The following is a 23,433-nucleotide window of genomic DNA, read 5'->3' on the forward strand; positions in this document are numbered from 1 at the left end:
TTCAAATAGTTTTTGTATATTTTTTATGAATATCTTTTTAAGAGTATTTGATGAAAAGGGTATTTAAAAATAAATTGTGCTTGATTTGTTAATTTCATAATTCTTTGTCAGTCACGGAATTGAAGTTCGGGTACATTATTGTATCTATCATTAATAGTAAGCATGAATATCTTGTATTGTATTTCATTCATGCATATAAAATATTTAGCACTTTTGGATGACGAGGGTGTTTACCCATTATGCCTAACGCAATGCGGATAGTAATCAGATACATCTCATTGATTTGCGTGTGGACAAAGTGATTTTCGACACATTGACGTAAAATGACTGCCATTTTATTAATTCAGCTTCTTTTTTTCTAATTTTTGCACCACATATTCTTAGACAGATATAGGCCTATATTTAAAGTAAAATATGTAACAATATATTGGGAACAGCTGCTCTGAATTCCGAGACATTAAGCTTTAAAATTGGGTAAAGTTCTTTTTGGACCACACTGTACAATAGTCAAGACGACAAAGTATCAATGAACGTGCGGCATGATGACATGTAGGTCGGTCTATACAGTAGTTGCCTAGTAAGGAAATAAGGAAGCAACAACTTTATCTTGCCCCTAAATCGTGCCTTATGTATATATATATATATTGAAGAATCATGGTGGAATATGCTGACTGACAGTTGAAACATTAGTCGCTAATCTCGCCATTGAAGCACAGCAACAGAGACATGAGGTTGTGCAGTTGCCATTGCATCGCTGTCTTCTCACAGTCTTCCATGTAACAATGAGAATATTTCCTGCAAAATAGGAGAAAAATATCTCAATTATTTGACATTAATATAGTGTCAATATGGCACTAATAACTGTAGACCTTGTTTTTGTTTGAGTTTGGTTTCTCTCTTTTGTTGAGAAACAAAATTAAGATATCAGTATCATAATTATTCGTTTCACTTTTTTGTGAGTAATGTATATTTTTGTAGAGCTGTCATTGCCAATTCGGTATTTAATTAAGTCCACATTGCCTATGCAGTAGTTTGATTGCGTCAGAAAAAGATGAATATCGACCTATATACTTCTAGTGCCCGTTTCTATTCATCGTTATGTATTCTTCTCCCGTGCATTATTTTCGCGAACTACCCTTCATAGCCCAAATTATATAAACCTGCACGCTAAACAATGCATTATCTAAAACCCGCACGCTAAACAATAGATTTTAGATAATACGTGCTCGCTCAAATACTATAAATAATACTGCTTTCATATAACTTGTCTGTTCGATATATATACCATCAAAAAAGTACGAATAGGCCCTATACATTGTGTTGTGTTAAAATAATTATAGGTTATGGTATTTTTTCATGCGCACGATGTAAATCATAGGTTACAAACTGTGTTCTATTTTGCAACTATCATTGCCATAAATTATGATTAATGAACTCAAATAAATCAAACATCAAATGAGAATAATCCAGCTTCTATTAATTAAAAAGGGCTAAAAACAGGTGGACCATAATTATACAAGATGACACCATTACAAAATATTCAGCATTTTACAAATGGAATGCATGTAGGCAGCCTATATCTAAAATAGCATAAACACGTCCGGGAAACACACACTAGCGCATAATATCATGACCATGCTTTATAATACTGAACAAATTGTAAAATTCCACTGTCGTGTGTTTTAATAATAAGTAAGATTTTAAAGTTCAAATTATAGAACTTTAATACACACCTATGACGTCGCGCTATTGTTTTACCGCTCCATTATTGTCCACGAATGGAGCGATGATTACAATAACACGCCATTCGTAAATGCCTTTCTCTTTTTTCTGAAAAGCAAATACTTTTCAGGGGAAAAGTACTGGCATTTACGAATGTAGTGTTAATAACAATTGCACTTTCGAAAAGCATGTATTTGCGTAAAGTGCAGTATTGTTATCATCACTTCATTCATGCAAAACAATGATACGAAAACAACAAAACTATGATTTTCATTAATACAATAAATTAAGGAAGCGGATAGCAACATTTGCACATTATTGTTATGGGACATGAGAGCACATCAGACATATCGAATTACATGCTGAATACGAGGATTGTCCTTCTGATATATAAAAAAAAAATTTGATTTTGTGAAATTCGTGATATAATACAAATTTTATGGCAAATTATTAAAATGTCATATTTTTAGTAAACTTTATAAATCTAATAAATGATATGTAATGAAACTGTAGGCCTATGTAGCTGGGATGAAAAGCCGAATTGAAAATTTTGACCTTTCATATTGAACATAAACATTTTTTCCAAAAAGACCTACATTTTTTAGTGTTTTGAGGAAAAATCTATATCTTTAATAATGAAGGTCAAAATTTTCATATGATGGACAGCTGTTCATCCCAACTTCATAATCTTTAGGTGCATATCGTTAGATTTATACAATTTACTTTTACAATTTACAATTTTTAATAATTTGCCATAAAATGTGTAATGTATATATCGCGAATTTTTTTTTTTTTTTTTTTTTTTTTTTTCAGAGGAAAAAAACATTTATTCAAGTTAAACTTTAAATAGAGGTAAACATTAATCATACACATGATACACAATGATATTACATGATACACATGATGAAATATAATTTCATAATACACAGAGAAGCTCTCACACAACGCTATGCAAGTACAGAACCTCACATTATAAGGTTCTGCCACTACACATCGCCATGCAAAAACCTCTCCGCGTGTATGAGGGTCTAAATCTTATTCTCTACAGAGTGAATTGAAAATGCCCCATCTTTTATAAAATATACCAATATTATTATTACATATGTAAATATATTTTTCTAATTTATAATGATTTTGCAGTTCTTTCTTGAAAATGTGGATCGAAGGGTTATTTTCTTTCATTTTCATTTTATATATATGGAATCTGCATAAAATTAGAATCAAATCCAGAATAATATAGCTAGGACCAACGCCAACAAGAAGATTATCTTTTTTCCAAGAGAGGTTTATATTAACTTTGTTTTCGATCCACCTTTTCACATCATCCCAAAATTTCTTAACCACATGACAATCGCAAAACATATGAATCATAGTTTCATTCTCCTCCAGACAGAAGGTACACAGACTGGAATCTTTTATCCCTATTTTAAATAAAAAATGCGTTTGTACCAAGGATTCTGTGAATTATTCTGAATTGAAACCACCTGAGTTTAGTACTTATTGTACATTTGAAGGGTGTATTAAAAATAACATTCCATCTTGAAGGATCAAATGTAGCTTCAAGCTTTTCTTCCCATTTTTGTACATATTTACGAACAATTGGTTTTCTCGAAACCAGAATATTATATATTCTTCTGGAACCCTTTCTATCTTTAAAGAGGACATCAAAGTGAAATGGAATAGTAGGGTAAACAAGAGTATCACCAGGTTTGTCAAAGAATTTTGGAAATGACTTTTTGATCGCCAATATTACACCACCGTACTCAACAAAATTTGTGCGAACATGAAAAGTACTCGTAAAATCCTCCAGCGAGAGGAATCCCCCTCTCTCATTTAAAAGATCATTTACAAGATCAACACCATTACGAACCCAATGCTGGTAATACAAACTTTGTTTACCCACTTTAATGTTTTCATTGTACCAAAGTGAACTTTTCAGTATCTCCTGTCTGGTAGTTGGTTGATGACAGTTAGAAAAACTAAACCATGTCAAAAAAACATCTTTCCAAAATTGATTCGGTTTATCATTGTTGTTATTCATGAAATTCATAATATTAATAGATCCACCCTCAATGTCCTGGATACGATTTATACCTGTTGTCTTAAGAAAGAGTTTTGCCCACTCTGTCTCCGTATTTTTAATGATTCTACGGATCCAGGTTATTTTTAGCGCATCTATATATGACTGGACATCAACCATTCTCACACCTCCTTGACCGTAGTCTTGTATCATTTGATTTCTTGTAACCTTATCAATACCTTTCCATATAAATTTATATATTATTTGATTTAAATCTTTTATTAACTCGTATTGTGGATTAGGCAAAGTTAAAATCAGAAAGGTAAGCTTCGATAAAATAAGTGATTTAACTATTGTTACACGGCCCAGAACTGTAAGGTTGCGTCTTGACCATTGGTGAATTAATTCATGAATTGACTCCATTGTTTTTGCATAATTAATCTGCACAATTCTTTCAAGTGACACAGTGAATTCAATACCAAGTGCTCTGAAACAATTATTATTATGGATCCATTGAACGTTCAAATGATCACAAATCGTTTCATTGCTACCACTTTTTGACCCAATCCACACAACATTAGTTTTGTCTATATTTACCCGTAAACCACACATGTTTTCAAACGAATCGAGGATTTTAAAAGCTTCATTCATTGACTTCTCTGTGCCATCAAGAAAAAGAACAGTATCATCAGCATATTGAGATATGAGATATTCTGCATCCCCTATTCTAATACCTTTAATATTCTGATTTTTTCGAACCATCATACCTAGAACTTCCGCACAAAGGATAAATAAATAAGGACTTAGTCCGTCGCCTTGTCTGCATCCTCTACCCACATTAAAAGATTCCGAAAGAAATCCATTTACTAGGACTGATGATGAAGCTTGATTATAAAAAACACGAATCCATTTTTTAATAGAATTGCCAAAATTGAATTTATCTAATATTTTCATTATAAATGTATGTGACACCGAATCGAAGGCCTTTTCGAAATCAATCATGAGAAAAAGGCCAGGAATATTTTTATTCTCTGCCAAACTCATCAGGTCGTACATTAAACGTATATTTTCTCCAATATATCGACCTGTGACAAAACCTTTTTGGTGTTCGTGTATAATATCGGACAAACAGGATTTTAATCTGGTTGCGATGCACGACGAGGCGAGTTTATAAGATACATTTAGGAGGGAAATAGGCCGCCAATTCTTCAAATATTGACGTGGTTTATCTCCTTTGGGTAATAAAGTGATTATACCATATTTTTGAGTCACAGAAAGTTGTCCATTTTCATACGCATAATTTAACGAACGAAGCAAATACCATACAAGATCATTGAAAAATACTTTATAAAATTCTGAACTAAATCCATCAGATCCAGGTGATTTATCACTTTTGCTGTTTTTAAGCGCATATAAAAGTTCTTTATATGTTATAGGGCCTTCAAGACTATCGCGCTGGGCGTTTGACAAGATTGGAGTATTTGAATTTGCAAAAACAGAGTCAATATCAGCATTATCATCAATTTCAGATTCCGAATATAAATCTTTATAAAAAATTCTTGCCTCCGAAAGAATATCCTTTGAGTTGGTTAAAACAGAACCATCTGTACGAACTATTCTATTTATTGTTTTGTTAACTAAATTACGTTTTTCCATGTTCAAAAAATATTTAGACGGTTTTTCACCAAGCTCAAACCAGCGAGTTTTAGATCTTATCAAGACCCCCTTCATTTTATCTTTACGCAGATTCTCGAGATCGTTCTGCTTCGTATTCAATTGCACATTTAAAGTATGGTCGCCCGAGGCGACCTTTGAAAATAATTGTGTTATCTCAGATTCAAGTTCTCTCTCCAATCTTCCCAAATCTTTCTTTTTGAAAGATGAGTAAGATATAGTTTTAGCACGAATTTCTAATAAAATCATTTCAAAAAACAGTTGATCATTGATTATAAACTGGATATCGTTAGGATGGATTGTGTTTAAATTTGACAAAAGATATGGAGGTGCCGCATACTTTTCTACTACTTCTTTTATAGTTTTCTTCACCAGATTAACATATTCTGTATCCTTTAAAAGAGAGTTATTAAACTTCCAATAACCTTTGCCACGTTCAATATCATTGAAATCTAGACGTATATCGACTAATGAATGGTCCGTACGATAACCTGGTTTAATATCACATTTAGTTAGTTTGGAATTTAATTCTGACGATATTAAAAAGAAATCAAGACGGGCTTGTTTCAGTGTATCATGTTGCCGCCATGTATATTTGCGTAGATCTGGATTATTTATGCGCCATACGTCCGTCAAATTCAATGAATTACAAAGTTCTACAACTCTTTTTTGCATTTGGATTGTTAACTCTAACATAATTGTAAGTATCAATTGCCTCATTCATTACCAAATTCCAATCGCCGCATATAATTATATGTTCGTTATCAAACTCATTAGTTACATTGTATAAATTATCATAAAACTCAGGTTCATCAGTATTGGGACCATATATATTAATCAATGTTATATTGCAACCATTTATTACAATGTCAATTACAAGCATGTTTCCTTTTGTATCGCACTTAAACTGATTAACTTTATATTCAAAATTATTATTGAATAGTATTGCCACGCCCCTTGCGTTGCTTTTATATGAACTAAAATAGCAATCAAAACCCCATTCAGAACGAACTATATTTTCTACATCTTTTACAAAATGAGTGTCCTGCAAACAATATAAAGAATGATTTTTCTTTCTTAAAAAGTGAAGTACATCTCTACGTTTTTTTACATCAGCTAAGCCGCGACAATTCATGGAAGCTATTGAAAAAGGTTTGTTCATTTCACTGGTCATGTGAATGTGGGAATCCTTTTTGTAACCTTGCTTGTAGACCTGCTTGTAGGCCTACACAAAATACACAAATCGTGATCACCTTAAAACTCATGCAAGATGACCAACATACGTTTACATCTCTTTCTTCTATGTTTACACCTATTGAGTCAAAAAGTAATGATATGAATAATCGATCACCCTCTCCGCCTTTCCTTACGTAACTGATTTTAAACATAATAGACATTTGTATCCCATCACAATAATATTTTTCACAGTTTACATCATGAACCTCTTGATTGATTGCAGTTTGTTTTCCTCTGTGTTTTTGACATCGAAAATACAACAGACAGACAACATACAAAACTGAAAAAAAAATAATACCAAAAAAGAAAAGAAAAAAATACATTATAAACAAAAAATTGCTGATAATGTGGGTCCTTTCCGAGCCAAAAAATAAAAGTACAAACATACATTCCGAAACAATGCATTAGCGAGTTTGATATTTCTGCATGTATTTATCAAACATACCTGCGACTGGACATATCTCTAATATAATATCGTATAGGCCTATAATCTAGTGCAATTTTTTGTTGTTGATATTTTTGTTCTAGCAAACAGCATTACAAAAACATTACACTGGCAAAAATGTTTTATAAACATGACGGACCGATCCTTGCAATACCATTTGTGGCCCATCACATCGAAACCAACCACCCCGCGGCAGAAATGAAAAAAGATATTTAAGCACTAGGATAACTGCTGTTTTTTTAGCTTTCAAGTGGCACCCTATTTGCTGAAATCAGATACAGTAAATATGATTTATGGGGCAAAACAAGCTCAAGTTTCTTTTTATTTTCTTTATACCATCTTCTTTCATTGTTATCTGCCAATGAAGTGGTCAGTCCCGACGTGATGGGTCACATTTTTGCCGCCATGTTTTGTACATCTTTAAGGGGGTACTACACCCCTGCGCAGATTTGTGCCCATTTCTGCATTTTTCTTTCAAATTACAGCGCATTGGGGACAAGCAAGACATGCATACTACAGGGGCAAGGACCACAAATACTGCACCGGAAATCTCACCCCAGCACAGACAACAGACATGGAGCCACAGTCAAAAATGAGGGAAAACCAACATTTGATCAACAAATCAACAACTACCCGCCCTGAGCTGCCGAATCCCCAGCACAGCAGTTGCAGTCCCTGCCCCCACAACACACACATCCCACTTGTCACCAATGCGCTATAATTTTTGAGAAAAATGCAAAAATAGGCAAAAATTTGGCCAGGGGTGTAGTACCCCCTTAACATATTGATAAAGTATAATATTACATTTACTATGTTCTTAGATATTGCAAGGCCAATATTTTGTTTTGTAGACTGTCTATCCCCAAGCATGTTTGTAGTGAACAATTACCAACCAAATGCATCAGTTATGACATTATTATTTAAACAAGTCAGTGTTCTATGAAATACCATCCAACATAGATATTAAGATAAACCCCTTTGTTAATTTTTTGAACAAATGGGTATTTTTAATATTACTATTTGTTTTGTTGCTTTTTTTGCTTGCTTTGAAAAAATATAAAAGAAAACAAAAACAGCAACAAAAAGAAAAGCTGTGTAAGAAATTAAGCAACACCTTCCAAAAATTTTTGTATTGCCACAGACATACAGTAAAATGGTAAGATTGCATTATAGTAAGTTCACAGCCATTTGAATATTTAAAAAAAAAAGTTTTAAAATTATGAAAAACTTTTTTCTTTCTTTTTTTCCCCTATTATTATAACAATTCGGGCATTATTTTTGTCGTCTGTTAAACAGCAAACAAGGTCCATTGTTATTTTCTCATGTCATTTATGAGTAGTAAAATCAGTTCTGCTGCACCGACCTCAGTGAAACCATTTAGTCTGTGTATAGTTTCCACGCTTCATTTTGGGCATTTTTCTTTCTATACTCTAGTATGACTTTAACCCCATCCACTCTTATCCGGGTTGATTTTCCCTCCTTCTTGAGATCTCTTGCTCGGGCCGCCAGCTGCCCTCTCTTGCGCTTCATTGTAGGGGGAAGGTCCGTATAACACATGACAGGTTTCCTATCTTCAATAAACCCGCGATTTTTCATAGCATCCAGAATATAGCCTCTGTCTGACATACACCCAAAGCGTACTATAACCGGGTCCGGGCTCTGGTTCTGACCATTCTGCTCATCACGTCTCCGCCGCGGTAGTCTATGAGCGTTAACAATAAACACACCCGATGCTTCTTCCTCGCTAAAATTAAAGTCAGTTTTAAAGACGTTCCTCATGACTTGATATATATCTTCATCTTTTTCTTCTTTTACGCCGTAGAAAAGCAAGTTCTGTTTTCTGTTATGGAGCTCTTGTCTCACAAATTCGAGATGAACATTAACATCCATGTTGTCTATTTTCTTAGTCACCTCCTCGTTATGAGCTTTACATTGGTTATCGGTTAGTTCTACCGACTCAATAAGGTCGGCTATTTTGTTTTCATTCTTTACTACTCTGGCTGTGGTGTCTCTCAACTGTGTCTCAATGGATTCCATTCTTGCATTTAATCGTTTGTCCATATCCAGTAATAGGCCCTTTAACTCTGCATTTGTAACTGTTTCGGGTTCAGCGGTTTCGCCGCTGACCACGTTGACCAGTGGAGTGTTCATACTGTCCGCCATTTTCTCTTTGTCTATCCGCTGTGTATTACTAGTATTACGACCAGCAAACATACTTTCTAGTGTCACCTGTTCTTTAGATAGGGTTTTACCTCTTTTTCCGGACATGTTACTTCTCAGGTTGTACATACTATGACTCCACTATAAATGTTGTACATAAAGCCTCTGAATTGTATAAAACAGGCTCGAAACTTTGGCCACAATTAGCCGACACGTCCTTCCATGGTGGTGCCTGGGTTGCCAGTCGAATATATCGCGAATTTAATAAAAATTAGAATTATTTGATATCAGAAGGACATTCCTCGTGTTCAAAATCCAATTCGATGTGTCTGATTTGCTCTCAGGTCCCACAAAAATATATATATAGGCCTACACGTGAAAACGTCGCTATCCGAGCCCTTAAACATAAATTTACAATGCAATCTGTGAAAAGTATAGGCAAGATCAAAACGGGTAGGTTAAAAGTTAATTGTATATACTTATTATGCAAGATGTGTTTTTATCCTCACTTTGGAATTATTTGGAACTTTCTTTCTACGCTTACTGTTTTTTATATCATTTTTTTGTTCTTTATATTTTTATACGTTTTCAGTGGCTTGGGACCAACGTTTAATTTGTTACATTTTGGGCAATATTGCTACTTAGGCCTATGTATCTGTTTATTTTAAATCGTTTGCTTTGGGCATGTTTAATAATGATAAAAGCCACAGTAGGTCTATTTTCGGTATAATTTTTATTTCACTTTAGTACATCTGATGTTTCATCTGATAGTATTTTGGCATGTTTGAATATTTACTTACATCGATCAGTAGGCCTATCCGATAATTAAATATTATAATGTTAGGGACGCTCCAGTTGATTTCGGGAGGGGGACTGGAAGTTGAGCTTTTATTTCGCGTATAGGAAGCGGCGAAGTTTGTTTGTTGTTGTTGTTTTGCCGCCGAAGTTCAGGGACATAATAGGCCTAGGTAAAATGGATTGTAATAAAGCCAACCAAATAAAACAAAGTTTACACATTTAAAATATTCGTACCTTACTTCGGCTTAAAGTAGAATCATACCTGATTTAGGTCCTTCCTGCGAATCAACGATATATATCCTCGGAATGATTCCATCACAAAATTATAATTACTAGTATCCAAGATAAATAAATAGTGTCCATAATTGCAAGGTTGTCCAAAATCGAACACTCGATTCAATAGAGAAGAGTATCATTGCTCAGGTATAGCGGCAGGTCTGGCTTTCTTGAGGTACAAAACTGCAATGATCTGCATTTAACTATTTCATATTAACCTATGACCATTTTGCCAATTTTCTTTATTATGCAAAATTGAGACCCAAACGCAACTACTTCAATCATGTCAATAGTTAACACATTAGAAGTGGGCATAAAGAACTATTGATTGTACTTCTAATCACTTTAATGATTTTACGAATCTACGTTTATTCAATTTGGGTAACAAACATTTTAGATCTTTATAATTCAAGAACGTGGTTACGGATGATTTAAACTAAACACCTGGATCGTGATATGATGGGTAATTCTACATAAAGCTGAGTCCGTGTATTTTTCACCCGCACCTAGTACGATCATTCTATTAGTGTATTTGATAGTGTATTCAGTGTGAGCAATTGATCAATTTGTAAAGAGCACCAAATTTCAATAACACTCCATTCGTGGAAAATAATGGAAAAGAATGGCCTAGGGCCTTCAGCCCACGGCCATTCTTAGCCACCCACGTTCTAATCCTTGGCCATTATCCTATACATAAAGTCCAGTTGATATTGATATATAAGTTTATTCTCTCATCTCCATTCACCGTAGTAGTGGGACGTCAAAATCGATCGTTTCCAGGTCAACTGTTTCAGTGCTCTCTGTGTTCGGAACCACGATATTAAATGATCACAATATAAAGTCAATTGGTTACAAACCATGCGTGAATAAGTTACTAAAGTATGACGTATGGCGCAATCGATACCATTGATAGCTAACTTATACAGTGATTGATTTTCTTGATCAGTTAAATGCTATCTGGTCAATGGCCTGACGGTGTTTTTAAAATTTAAGATATTTTCCCTAATATTCAAACTAATTATAATGAATGCAGCAATTCGTATTGCCTATTGTTTTAATACACTCAAAGTATATGACGGATAATGTACTCGTGCAAATGCATTCGTCAAGATAATCGCACTTGCCATGGAGTTATTGCATTTAGCCCTCGAGCCTATCGGCTCTCGAGCTAAATGCAATAACTCCACGGCGCGTGCGATTATCTTGACTAATGCATTGCACTCAGTTCATTATCCTTGGGAATAACAAACCCTTTAGAGTCATAATTTGCAATTTCGGTCGTATTTTATTTTTACTATTATTGTTCTTGGTTCAAAATATTTTTTAGCAACAATGGTCAGGGAAGTTTTTTGATAATTCTAATTCGAAATAAGTAAAGGTTTCTATGGGTTTACTAAAAGGTTAAATGATTTTTGCGCTTTCAATGCTTTTGATCACACTATTTAAATATTTAAAGCAAAATTATCACCAAAGTGTGATTTATCGCAAAAATAGCCCATGTTTTCGATACAATATAGGCTCTTTGAAGCCTTTATCAGTTTAATGCAAAAACCATATTAAATAAAATTAAAGTTGCACATGTCATACTCCGGGAAAGAAACGCATCCGAAATCCGAAATGATTTGTGACCTGACCACTCGTGTTCATGTAAACACACATAACCTGAACTAGACCAAAATAGGATGTAAAAAAATGTATTGTGTGGAGCACTATTATAGGTGATTTAATGTTTTAATTAAGAAATTAATTCAAAACTGCTTTGTTGCTAAATATATGTATACACAACAATGAACTATCAAATGTGATTTAACCTATGCTCGTGATATTAGACCACACAATAAGGAATTAACAATTAGCAAATTTGTAAACAGTTGAAAATGTTTGAAAACTAACCCTGAAAAAATTGTAACATTGGTTTTATTTCTGAAATACCTTAAAGTGCTTGAATAGAAGAACGGCACTTAGGGCGTTTACATGGACACAGTGCCATAATTCGCTGATTTAGTCATCGCCAACTAAGCCGCATAAACATTACGTTATAAACAAGCAGCACGAGTCACCCAGTGTTTTTCTAACTGTATTTTCAATTTAACAACTTCCAAGATTGTTGTGTTAGAACTTGCCTGCCATATTTGCAACTTATACGTTGCACGGCGAGCAAGTACTACATTCAGGTTCTTCAGTAAACTTACCTACAGCTAGGAGCACAACTGATATGTTGACTATAAGGATGAACACAGTCATGAGCGTATGTCTGTGGTTACTGTAGGGAACCTTAAAGTATATAGCTGCTAACAAGTTGAAGAAAATGGCCATGAGTGACAGCATCTGGAGCCAGTGTTCAAATTTATCTTTCATTGGCTTTACATATGCGTGAATTACAGTAAAAACAACCGAGATTGCAATGGATAAGCCGAGGGTAAAAGGATCTTCTGAGCCCCACAAAACTACAAGCGATGTTTGAACAAATTTACGCGACAATTCAATGATTTCCCAATACCAATATTTGGGTTTATAGTTCTCGCAAAGAAATCGAATGTGCAGCGGGTCACTGATAGGAGAAGGGGTGACTTTGTCAAGTAATGAGGCATTCGATCTATCACTCTCTGTTTTATCATCAATGTTATTGTCATTTGATGGTTGTCCGCTGAGTGATAAGAGCTCTCTTCTTTCGTCTTCCATGACTGTTGAAGCCGTACTGCTTTCACCACGTTCTTCCGTTGTTTGAGTACTTTTAGTTTGGACTTCACTTTTTTCTGTCGTAGAAACATGTGCCTTTATAAGGAATAACGTGCTAATTGGAAATCCGACAACGTACATGAGACCGATGTATGCTGCCATTTGGAAGTTCACATGCGTCGGACTGTTGCAGTTTATTGTGTAATGAGATCGTAATTTGGTAACATTGTACGTGCAGTTCAAGTTGGCAACAAGACAAAAGTTGTCGCAAGCGGGTGGCATAAGCCCCAAGATAACCTGGCATACACTTGGGAAGGTTATAAACAGCAAGACGACTACAGCGAAATAGCATTTTGCTCTTTGTTTTTTCATCCAGTCATGGACTTCTTTCGTAGTGTCAGTATGACGAAAACGACAAAGGTTGTACAATTTTAAAAGTACATAAACCGTGTATGGCAAGAGGATAGCCACAGCACAAAATGTCATACCAATTACAAATTCACCATAAATGTTTAATTGCAAGACATCTAAGAAGCAGCTGGGCTTAGCTAAGAGCTTAAAGATGTTCAGTTCTAAGTATCGGAAGATGTTTGCTAGCTGTGATACTTTCAATGGCCATTGAATGTTGTGAATAGATGTTAAAATTGCTCCAGCAATTTGGTAGTAGGCAAGAACAATTTTAAATCTGCCAACTAAAGTATCTAGAAGAGAACGCATTGATTTGTCTTTTTTTCTGTAATCCCAAATTGCAACACCAATAATAGCAACAACAACGACAATGCCAATGACTAGCTCCAAAGCTAACCACGGCCACGACGGGCATTTTAAGCAGTATTCAAACCATGGGTAGTATCTCTTGCTACAACTAGAACACAACCATCCTTCATAACCGTCTCCGCATGATGCATTTATGCTATCTCCAGGACACGCTTCAATTCCTTGAGGGCACTTGAATGGCTTAGGTATCTTACCATTAAATTTTGTGGTTTCTTTGTCATAGCTGTCATTGAAGGTACAAATATTCGTCACAAAATCTCCGTAGCTAGATAGGTCTATATAACCTGCTGTTTCATTCCCTTCAAAGTTCCATGTCCACCAGTACCCTTGTTTCAATTTCTGGTACTCCAAAGAACAATCAATACCTTCATCGGGACATTGTTCGCAAGCATCAAACCTATCTGTTCGGAAATATCCATCTAAACAAGAGCATGCGCGAAAACCAGCAAATTTAGTTTTTCAGTTCCTGTAGGACACACTTGGCAATCTTCAGCTTTTGTCCCCGGCGATTGTTTTAACGGAACAAAAGTTCCTGGATTACACTTTTCACAGCACATATCATCGTAATTATCAGCATCTTGGCCAATTTTATCCTGGTAGAATCCACCTGAAAAGAATAATTCAACAAGTACGTCATTGTGATTTCTGCATACTGTAATACTATTACTCTCCGAGCGCAGTTACCATCATGGCAAAAACGTTTTTACACAGTACAAACGATGGAGGGCAATCCGGCAACCTTAAATCAATATGGCAACAGGCCAAATCGATTTAGGTTGAAAACATTATTGTTTGGTAGCATACATTTCATTGCATTTCTACATGCATACTGATTTATACGCCCTAGCACTCACAATAATCCTGTTTGGACACACTACAGTTTATATGGCAAAATTAATTTGACACTATGCTTTCCCTCATCATCAATATTTCTCCTCATCTAGATTTTAAGTGTGCTCAAACTATATTTTGACAAAGCAAGCTAGTAACAATATATAGGTGTATATGTATTGCTCAATTTGTTCGTCATGCAGTCTAACTAATTTTTAGTTGAATTTGTTTATAATGATATTCCAAAATAAGAGATAAGGTTGCAGAATTCGGCAAACCTTTGTCCTCAAACTACAGACTTGACATTTAATATGGAATATTTTTCGCAAAATTCCAAGACTTGTTTGGACGGAGTATGCATAGACCGCACGGGCTAAATATTAAATGGGGGTGTGTCGGGGGATGGTGTACAATAATTGTTTGATGGAAAATGTGCTTTCTATATGTTTACATTATGGTGCTCATAATGTATCGAATTTGCCTAAAATAGCGGATTCAGGGAGGCTGAATTTGAGCTTTGTGGGGGACACAATTTCAAACTTTATGCAACATGGTTCTGTTATTATCAGATTTATTGGGGTTTGAGGTGATATTTCTTAAACTTCGTCAGCAACTGGCATTCATCACAGCTGAAATACACTTACAATGTACCAAGTTTTTTAACAGGGGAGGAGCTTAAAATGGGGCTCTTAGAAGCTGTACGTACCCAGAAAGTTTGAATGGCCCACTGGGGTCAAATGTTATAAACTTACGGTACAAAAACAACTGTGTGGATTCCTGGTTGTCCAATGAACTTATATTATTTCTTTGTGAACAGTAAGTTTATAACATTTGGCCCCAGGGGACCATTCAAACTTTCTGAGTGCGTATCACTTTTAAGAGCCATATTTTTTAAAGCTCCTCCCACTTTCAAAACTGGTAGATCACAGGTGCATTTCAGGTCAGACGAACACTTATTGGTATTCAGGTTCAGTAAAATCGCCTCAAACCTCAATGAATTTGATAATATCAGAATAATGTTGCTCAAATTCAGAAATTTTACCCCCACAAAAATCAAATTCAGTCTCCTTAAATCCGCCATTTTAGGCTTATTCACTACATTGTGAGCGCCATAATGTGACTCATGGAAAGCACATTTTATGTCATAGACTTATTTTTCACCATCTCCCGACACACCCCAATTAATATTTAGCCCGTGCCGTTTATGCAGACCTCTACCAGATCAGTCTTGGAATTTTGCGAAAAAGTATTCCATATTAAATGTCAAGTCTGTAGTCCCACGAAATTGATGAAAGCACTCAAGCAATGGGTTATTTATTTCCTTTGTGAGCAGAGAGTGTTAAATATAGTTTGTATGAAAAATAGCAGTCCATGATGCAGTCATGTCTACAGTAGAATTCACCACGAACTTTGCAGGACTTAAACCCCATTAAAAGCTATTAAACCAAGATAACACTCATTGAAAACAGCTCAACTGATTAAATCAGATCTTCTCTGGTTGTGCACATGTGTCTGTTTTATATGTGCGGTATCGCAATGAGCTGGTATTATAGCTTCAGTTGGGTAACCGATTATAAAGGAAACGCAAGGAAACAATGGTATGTGGACCTTTGTTCACGAAATGAGACAATGGTCTGCTTTTTGTTAACCAGCATTCTTGAAAATGAGCAACATAATGATTGTTGACTTAACACGGTTTGGAAATAATTTCTTCATATTTTTTGGTGTTATCTGTCGTTTACATATCCTTCCAAAAACACCAAAGTACGAATATTTCCAAACATCTAAATTAGCTAAAAATTTAGGACATGTTACAAAATTATATTTTCTAGAATTTTAGAAGAATACTTTTAACATTGGCCGGTTATTTTTCACACAGCGACGTTAACTAGGCAATGTACTATTACCTATAACATACACTAAAACACCAAAGTACGAATATTTCCAAACATCTAAATTAGCTAAAAATTTAGGACATGTTACAAAACTATATTTTCTAGAATTTTAGAAGAATACTTTTAATATTGGCCGGTTATTTTTCACACAGCGACGTTAACTAGGCAAATCCCCATACTTCTAACGTACGCTATTTGTAGAGGTCACGCGTCAATGGTAAGAGCACTGTGTATTGTGTATAGGAAAACGGACAGTAACTGCAGTATGCGTGTGTTTTCTATCCGATACATTTCTGAAATACTCGTGCATATATTCATCACAGGTTGTAACGAGTCACCAACAATTTAGGCCGAGTCAGGTCATTGGCCTATTTTTAGCTTGGTCCAATTCAAATCACTCGAGGAGTCACTGTGCAAATTCAATGGGGTCGAGTCTCTGAATATCACTCGAGTCATTCGCCTCATTTTACATTGCGTCACAAGTCATGACTCGTTGATATCAGTATAATAAAGGAGTTTACAGTTATCTGGGGTTCACCAGATAGCCGTTGTAAGTATTTACCCAAGGGTGGTCTCTGTAGCCAAGGGGACGGGGTGTTGGTTTCAACTCCCCTCCATGAAGTCCCAAACCCCCAAATATGCCCTTGTTTTTGCTTGGTTTCAAACCGTTGACCCCTATTGGTAATTTCAACCCTCCAAATGAAATTTATCAAAGACGACACTGATTTACTAAATATGCCCGGTTTTAATAATCTGTTTAAAAGGGTTAAAACCTTACAGGCATCTGTAAGATGTAATAGAATTGCATCTTCGGGAATAACGATATGCATTTGGGTTTTTTAGATATTCTTACCAACCTGTGGGACATGATGTACACGGCGCATAGAAATGAGCATATTTGTAATGTTTGGCATAGTATCCAACTCGGCATGGTACACATTCCCATACATATACTGATCGTGTTTTGGTTTGGTAGCAATCAAAGCCCGATTCTGCAAAGGCTTCAAAAACTTCAATATTTTCAATTGTCAATTTGGCATCCTCTGCGTCAGTACTAATAAAAAAGCTAATGACAAATATAGACAGAAAGCAAAGAAATATAATGTAGACTTCAAAAGTTTTTAAAATAGATTATTTAAAAAATATCGATCTATCTCTCAAGAAAAAAACCCAATAAAAGCGATCTAATTTACTATTACACCACAACATATACACCGAGCTAGTTACAGTGACCTAAAAGGCTCAAACTAAATATGATGATCAACTAGTTAATACCCTCAAGCTAGCATAATAAAATATGGTAAAAAATTAAAATAAACCTACTCAGAAAATTACATACAAAGTACCATACAAAGTTTGATGTGATGACAGAACGGGTGCGTGTGCTATGTGTGTTGGTCGTCTGTCAGGGAAAATCTGTTTGAGTTGAAATGAGGTATGTAGGATGTGCATATGCTTGTGAATAATAGACCAAGCACCTTTGAAAAAAAGGGGGGGGGGTATGCACTGACAAAGGGGACACGAGTGTTAGGTTCCTTCGTCTTGTATTGGAGAAGATCAGCCCGATTGATTTCCCTAACCGCTGGACTTGGCTTTTGATCTTGTCAGTGTATGGCCTTCTAATGCTTTAACTTAAGTTGGGCCTCAGAATCTTGAAGATTGGAGCATAGGTCCATAGAATAGTACGAGTAGTACACCATCATTGTTCATACCATCTAGAGAAAAGATATAATAGACCTAAAATTTTCTAGGGTCAAGAAGAGAATATGAGCTTTCTAGGAGAAACTTACATGGTAATGTCTGGTGAACATATCGGCCACTGGTATAGATGTTCAGTAGATATATATCTATTAGTTGTAATGTGAGTAGAAAAACGATATATGAACGTTAAAGAGAATCCACGTTGTCAAAAAACAAAATTGGAAATTAGATTTTAGCCTTGATTGAATGATTGAATGAATGATTGATTGATTGATTGATTGATTGATTGATTGATTGATTGATTGATTGATTGGATTGATTGATTGATGGATTGATGGATTTAATGAATTTATTCGAATTAACAACATTAATAGATAACAATACATATTAAAAAATACATAAAAACATCTTAAAAAGAGGCAGATTTCAAACGTAAATGTTGTTAAAACAGGATAACCCATGAAAGTCATAAATAAATAATAACGTAGTTCTAATGGGGTCCTTGAAAAGGGGCTAAAATTGAAAACAATAAGCAGGCACAAATTTGAAGAAAAAATATTAAACATCATCATAAACATCATAACTACTGTTAAATTACACATACATAGAAATAAGTTAATAGAAAATGACTGATGCAGTTTCGAAAGTCAATGGATATTTTGCCAGATGGTTTCTGATTGCACAGTTGAAGTGATTTAAATGTTTTATTTGTTGTTGTTCTAGAAAGGACCCACTAGATAGCAACAACAACATCTGATGACGGCGTGTATGGTCGTACTAACGCACCTATGGGGCCTTTCTCGATGGACTAGACAATTTCCGTAAACTGAAAATGTATAATTGATCAATCAATACGTATTAGTAGAATGCCTTTTTAATTCGTAATTAACAGCATGTGAGCATGTGTCATGAAAGGTGAAGAACTTATAACATGCAGAGCCAGAGTCATTGGTGAAAATAGATCATATATGGCCGCCATTTTAAAATTCCAGATGGCTGTTGATCTCATTGTCCCCATATCAATCTAGCACCATGTTTATAGACTTGTTTGTATTGGCAATGTGGGTATTGCCACTAATATTAGACTCATAGGATATTCACAAGTCAAGTTATAGTAAAAAGTACTACACTCAGCACAGTGTTGTTCACTCTGCAGCCTTTCCGCCCAAGGTCAAAACTACCAGAGCGTGAGCTGCTATATTTAAAAAGGATGGTCTTACACTCAACTCTGTCTTATAGACGCAATGGGGATGGGTTGAAATCAATCAAAGAACGAGCTTTCCTGTTCATATTCATAAGTATTTCCAAACTTATTACTAAATGAATATACTTTTTTGGGCGAGAAACGCACATCTCGCGCTATTTGCGATGGGTTTTGGCCTACTTATTCCTCACAGCGTTGCAGAAAATAATCGTGCTGTCTATATCAGGAAACTACAGAGGCGATAGTATACATTTAAATTTGTAATTATTACTTCATTTTGATATTCAAACAGTGCTATAAAGTCGTCTTAACAAGGAATGAGTTTGTATTAAAAGAAATAATTGTTATACGACTTGGATGAACTAGAATTACTTGTATGCAAATCCGAAAATTGCAACAGATTTTTTTCATTTCTTTAAGATTTAGCGGTTGGACTACGTTAATAGCCTCATTATAGTTTTATCGATACTGGCAAAATACTTGCTTGCATGTGCTTGCTGTTTTATCTATAGCGTATATAATCTGTTAATGATACGATATGTAAGAGGTAGAAACCTTATCACAATAGTATTATTAGCTAATCCCATAACGAGTTACTGTTCAAATATTTATAATACGTTAACATGTTTTAATGCCAACAACACCCCTCACTTAACAGACATTAAGTCTCAATCGGCAGGATCCATAAGTGCTAAAGTAAATATATTTTCTCTTATCCTGCCGTAGTTACCCCATTTAAGTACTCTCTTTAAATTACTCAAGGTTGTGTTTGTATAAATTAATTCAGTTATACAAACACAGCCTCATGACTTAGCTCATCCCCTTTGATAGATGTATCAAATTGTTAGGCCAAGTAAAATAAAAAACATGTTTCACGTCCGGGGTTTTGATTATTAAGTTCATGTTAATTTGATGGAGAAACCACACTTATAATTCTTTTGTGTCAGTTCTTTGATGTTTAATGCACGGTAAGCATATCTATGTGCAAACATGGTAAAAGTGGCCCTACACGTTTTCTGGACGACATAACTTTTGAATCCAAGCTAGTAAAGAAACCAACTAAACGTCTTCTTTTAGCCAAGATATTACTGATTGTATTGCATATAACATTTGTGCCATAACTCTTTTACTTTTTCCTGAGAAGTCGAAATGCAATTGTATAAATTTTATTGTTACACCCTGTATATGCAAGGCTATAGAGAGCATCTCTACTTCCTAGACATATTTTTTGAAAAGTTATGACTGAATTTCAAAAAATAAAAATAAAATTGAAGAAACCTCAAAAAAGGAAGCGGGGGGGACATGAAACATGTTTATTTTTTTTTTATTTGGCCTTATACGTTTATGAACATTAAGAAACAGATGTATAGAGGATGTTACGCTTATGAACATGATTTTCAGCATTGTTAACAATTGCTAGTATGTCAACAAATGAAAGTTCTGTAATTTGTTTAAATTCTTCAATACTAAATTCTTTTGGATGTCATCAAATTGTAAATCTCTAGTCAAATTTTCGATGTATTAACAACTACCTATGTATCAAAGACGTTAACTTCATGTACAAAACATTAACGCTCTTTTCTTGTAAACATTGTATACCCATAGCTACTTTAATGAACAATAAATGTTCTGTAATTGTTCTTTATCCTTCATTTCTATTTGACTTTCAGTGTATTAGCAAGTAGATGTATATGTATAACAGATGTTATTAGTTTGTAAACACTTTTTTTTCATAAACATCATAGTAGGATACCCAAAGCTACTTATTATGCTAACAATGAACGTTCATTGACTGTTACAGGTTAAGTGAACGTTACAGGATAATATGTATTCAAATTCTGCCTGAAGGTTCCTGCTTAAATCGTGTTCAAGAATCAACTAAGAAGTAAGATTTATTTGGCCCTACCTTTTGCCAGTAAATTGGCTGTCCAGTGTATTTTTACTACGTGCCCGGCCTTATCAATTGGTACATAATAGCTCACCAATCTGAAAGCCTGTTTTAATCACATGGTCAGAATCAAATAGTCAAAATGATTCGGACAAATAGGCTACACTGCCATACACTGTACAGTCTCATTGCAAGATCATAGTCCTTGTCATTTGAGGCACGTAAAAACATACTCATTATGATCGATGCGAATTATAGAAACAGTTCAAACAACAAAATAACTACACCTTTATCTTGACACTTCCTCATTTGCTCGCCCTATTCCTTTTAATGGAATTTTTATTTGATCTTCACCAAAAAGCTTTGCGATATTATCTCAAAGCGGAAACCATTTTTTATACTGTGGAAATGAGGCATACCAACATAGTATTAAATTGTCATTGAAAGACGACGGTTTAGAAATGTCAAAAGAGTTGCTTCTTGCATAATTAGAAAGAGTGGGCATAGCACTTGTTCAGTGCGTAGAGGACCGTAACAGGCCCTCTCTGACATTATAAAATACACCTGTCCTAACCTACGCGCTCGCGGTCGTTCTCTACTGGGCCCCTGGGCTGGAACCAGTTCTAAGTGGCATTTTTAATCGCTAAAGTACCGAAAACTTAAAAATTTAGACGAGAAAAAATATTGATTATGAGGAAAAGAAGAGTGTCAAGTTAAATTTGCCATAGCTACACTGTATTGCACCCAGAATGCATTCTTGTGTGCGCTAGGCCGTATAACAGTATGTATATAGAAATGCAAAGAATAAGTTTGAAATGATTACTTACACCTTTCCTCCGTATGCTAGCCAGTCAAATGAATTATCGTCAATTGTTGATATTGGATTGTAGTACATGTGCCTGCAATGATAATGGTTAATGATATTATGTAGAGTGAAACATGTACCTAATAAAGTGTGACCCACAAAGGACAAATTTGTATTTCAATATTAAATATATTTTGAATGTCTGCTCTTTGTTATGGCTATTGCTCATCAACTGACTGACTCTGGCTTTTGTAAATAACAACACACTTGAAGGAAGTGCATTTCTGATATGTTTCGTAATCATCTGACATCACATTGTCATGGTCCTAATTTGTTGTCTCTTTCAATTCGAACAAATCGCATGCTAATCTTGGTATATCGTTACCTAAATCCCTTCGCCTTTCTTTCCTTTGTCTTCCTCTTTATTTGCTTTTCTTTCCCTTCCATTTTCCCATGCCACTTTTTCTTTCTCCCATTTCCTTCACTTTTCGTCCCGTCACTTCCCTCGCCTTTACATTACTTTACATTTTTTTGAAATGGATACTTACAGTGTCGTAACAGATCGCATTGGTGTCTTTAGTGACGTGCTGCCAACGTATGATATGTTGTTATCAAATAAATACCTTATATGGATGAATAAAATACTCAATCAATAAATTTACCTCCTGTTAGTACGCAACCCACACACCCAACATTTTCATGTGTTTGCTCTCCACCACGGACCTTTGGCGAAACTGCAACAAATGTCAATTTGCAGCAAAAACTTATAGTATCCTTACGGGGACACTACGTCAAAGTCATTTTAACGTTAATCGCAGTCGATTGCAGCTATTGCTGATAGGTCATCGTTTCACTCGTGACAAACTTGTCCGTCTTCGTTTGACAGCAAACACCAACATAAATAGCGTACCATAACCCACACATACACACCCCCTTGTGCCGGGTGTCCCAAAAAAGGTTACATGAAGATTTTTGAAAATAATCTTTGTTAACGTTAACAAAATATAAATGTCATTTTCATTACATAATCTATGTACCCTCTTCTAGTATCTCTACGAATGTCAAGTTCACACCGTGCGTACTTAGCTCGCATTCAACGCATTCCTGAGCAAGCTGTCTACGTGACATAATGTAACACGGGGTTCTACCGTCACATCATGCATTTGGTGGGGCATTTGAGTAGGCCCAGCTATAGCACGGTAGATGCAGTATTTTATTCTGATGAACAGATAATAAAATTTGTGTTCAGTTTTGCTTCAAGAGTTCAGTCAGAAATGTGCAATATAAAACAGCGGGCCTAAATGCGAAAACTGTTATTAATT

The 23,433-nt window shown here is 35.1% G+C and overlaps 1 protein-coding gene across 1 annotated transcript; it reads right to left on the minus strand.

Annotated features, from left to right (window-relative positions):
• Nucleotides 1–642: 642 nt before the first annotated feature.
• Nucleotides 643–22,728, minus strand: LOC140157869 (uncharacterized). Its single transcript, XM_072181117.1, is given in 7 exon segments — nt 643–795; nt 12,524–14,239; nt 14,242–14,394; nt 17,371–17,579; nt 18,304–18,360; nt 22,134–22,205; nt 22,660–22,728. Coding segments are annotated over 7 exon segments (2,370 nt in total). The 5' UTR covers nt 22,680–22,728; the 3' UTR covers nt 643–652.
• Nucleotides 22,729–23,433: the final 705 nt, after the last annotated feature.

Source organism: Amphiura filiformis, chromosome 7, assembly GCF_039555335.1.
Source record: "Amphiura filiformis chromosome 7, Afil_fr2py, whole genome shotgun sequence".
NCBI lineage: Eukaryota > Metazoa > Echinodermata > Ophiuroidea > Amphilepidida > Amphiuridae > Amphiura > Amphiura filiformis.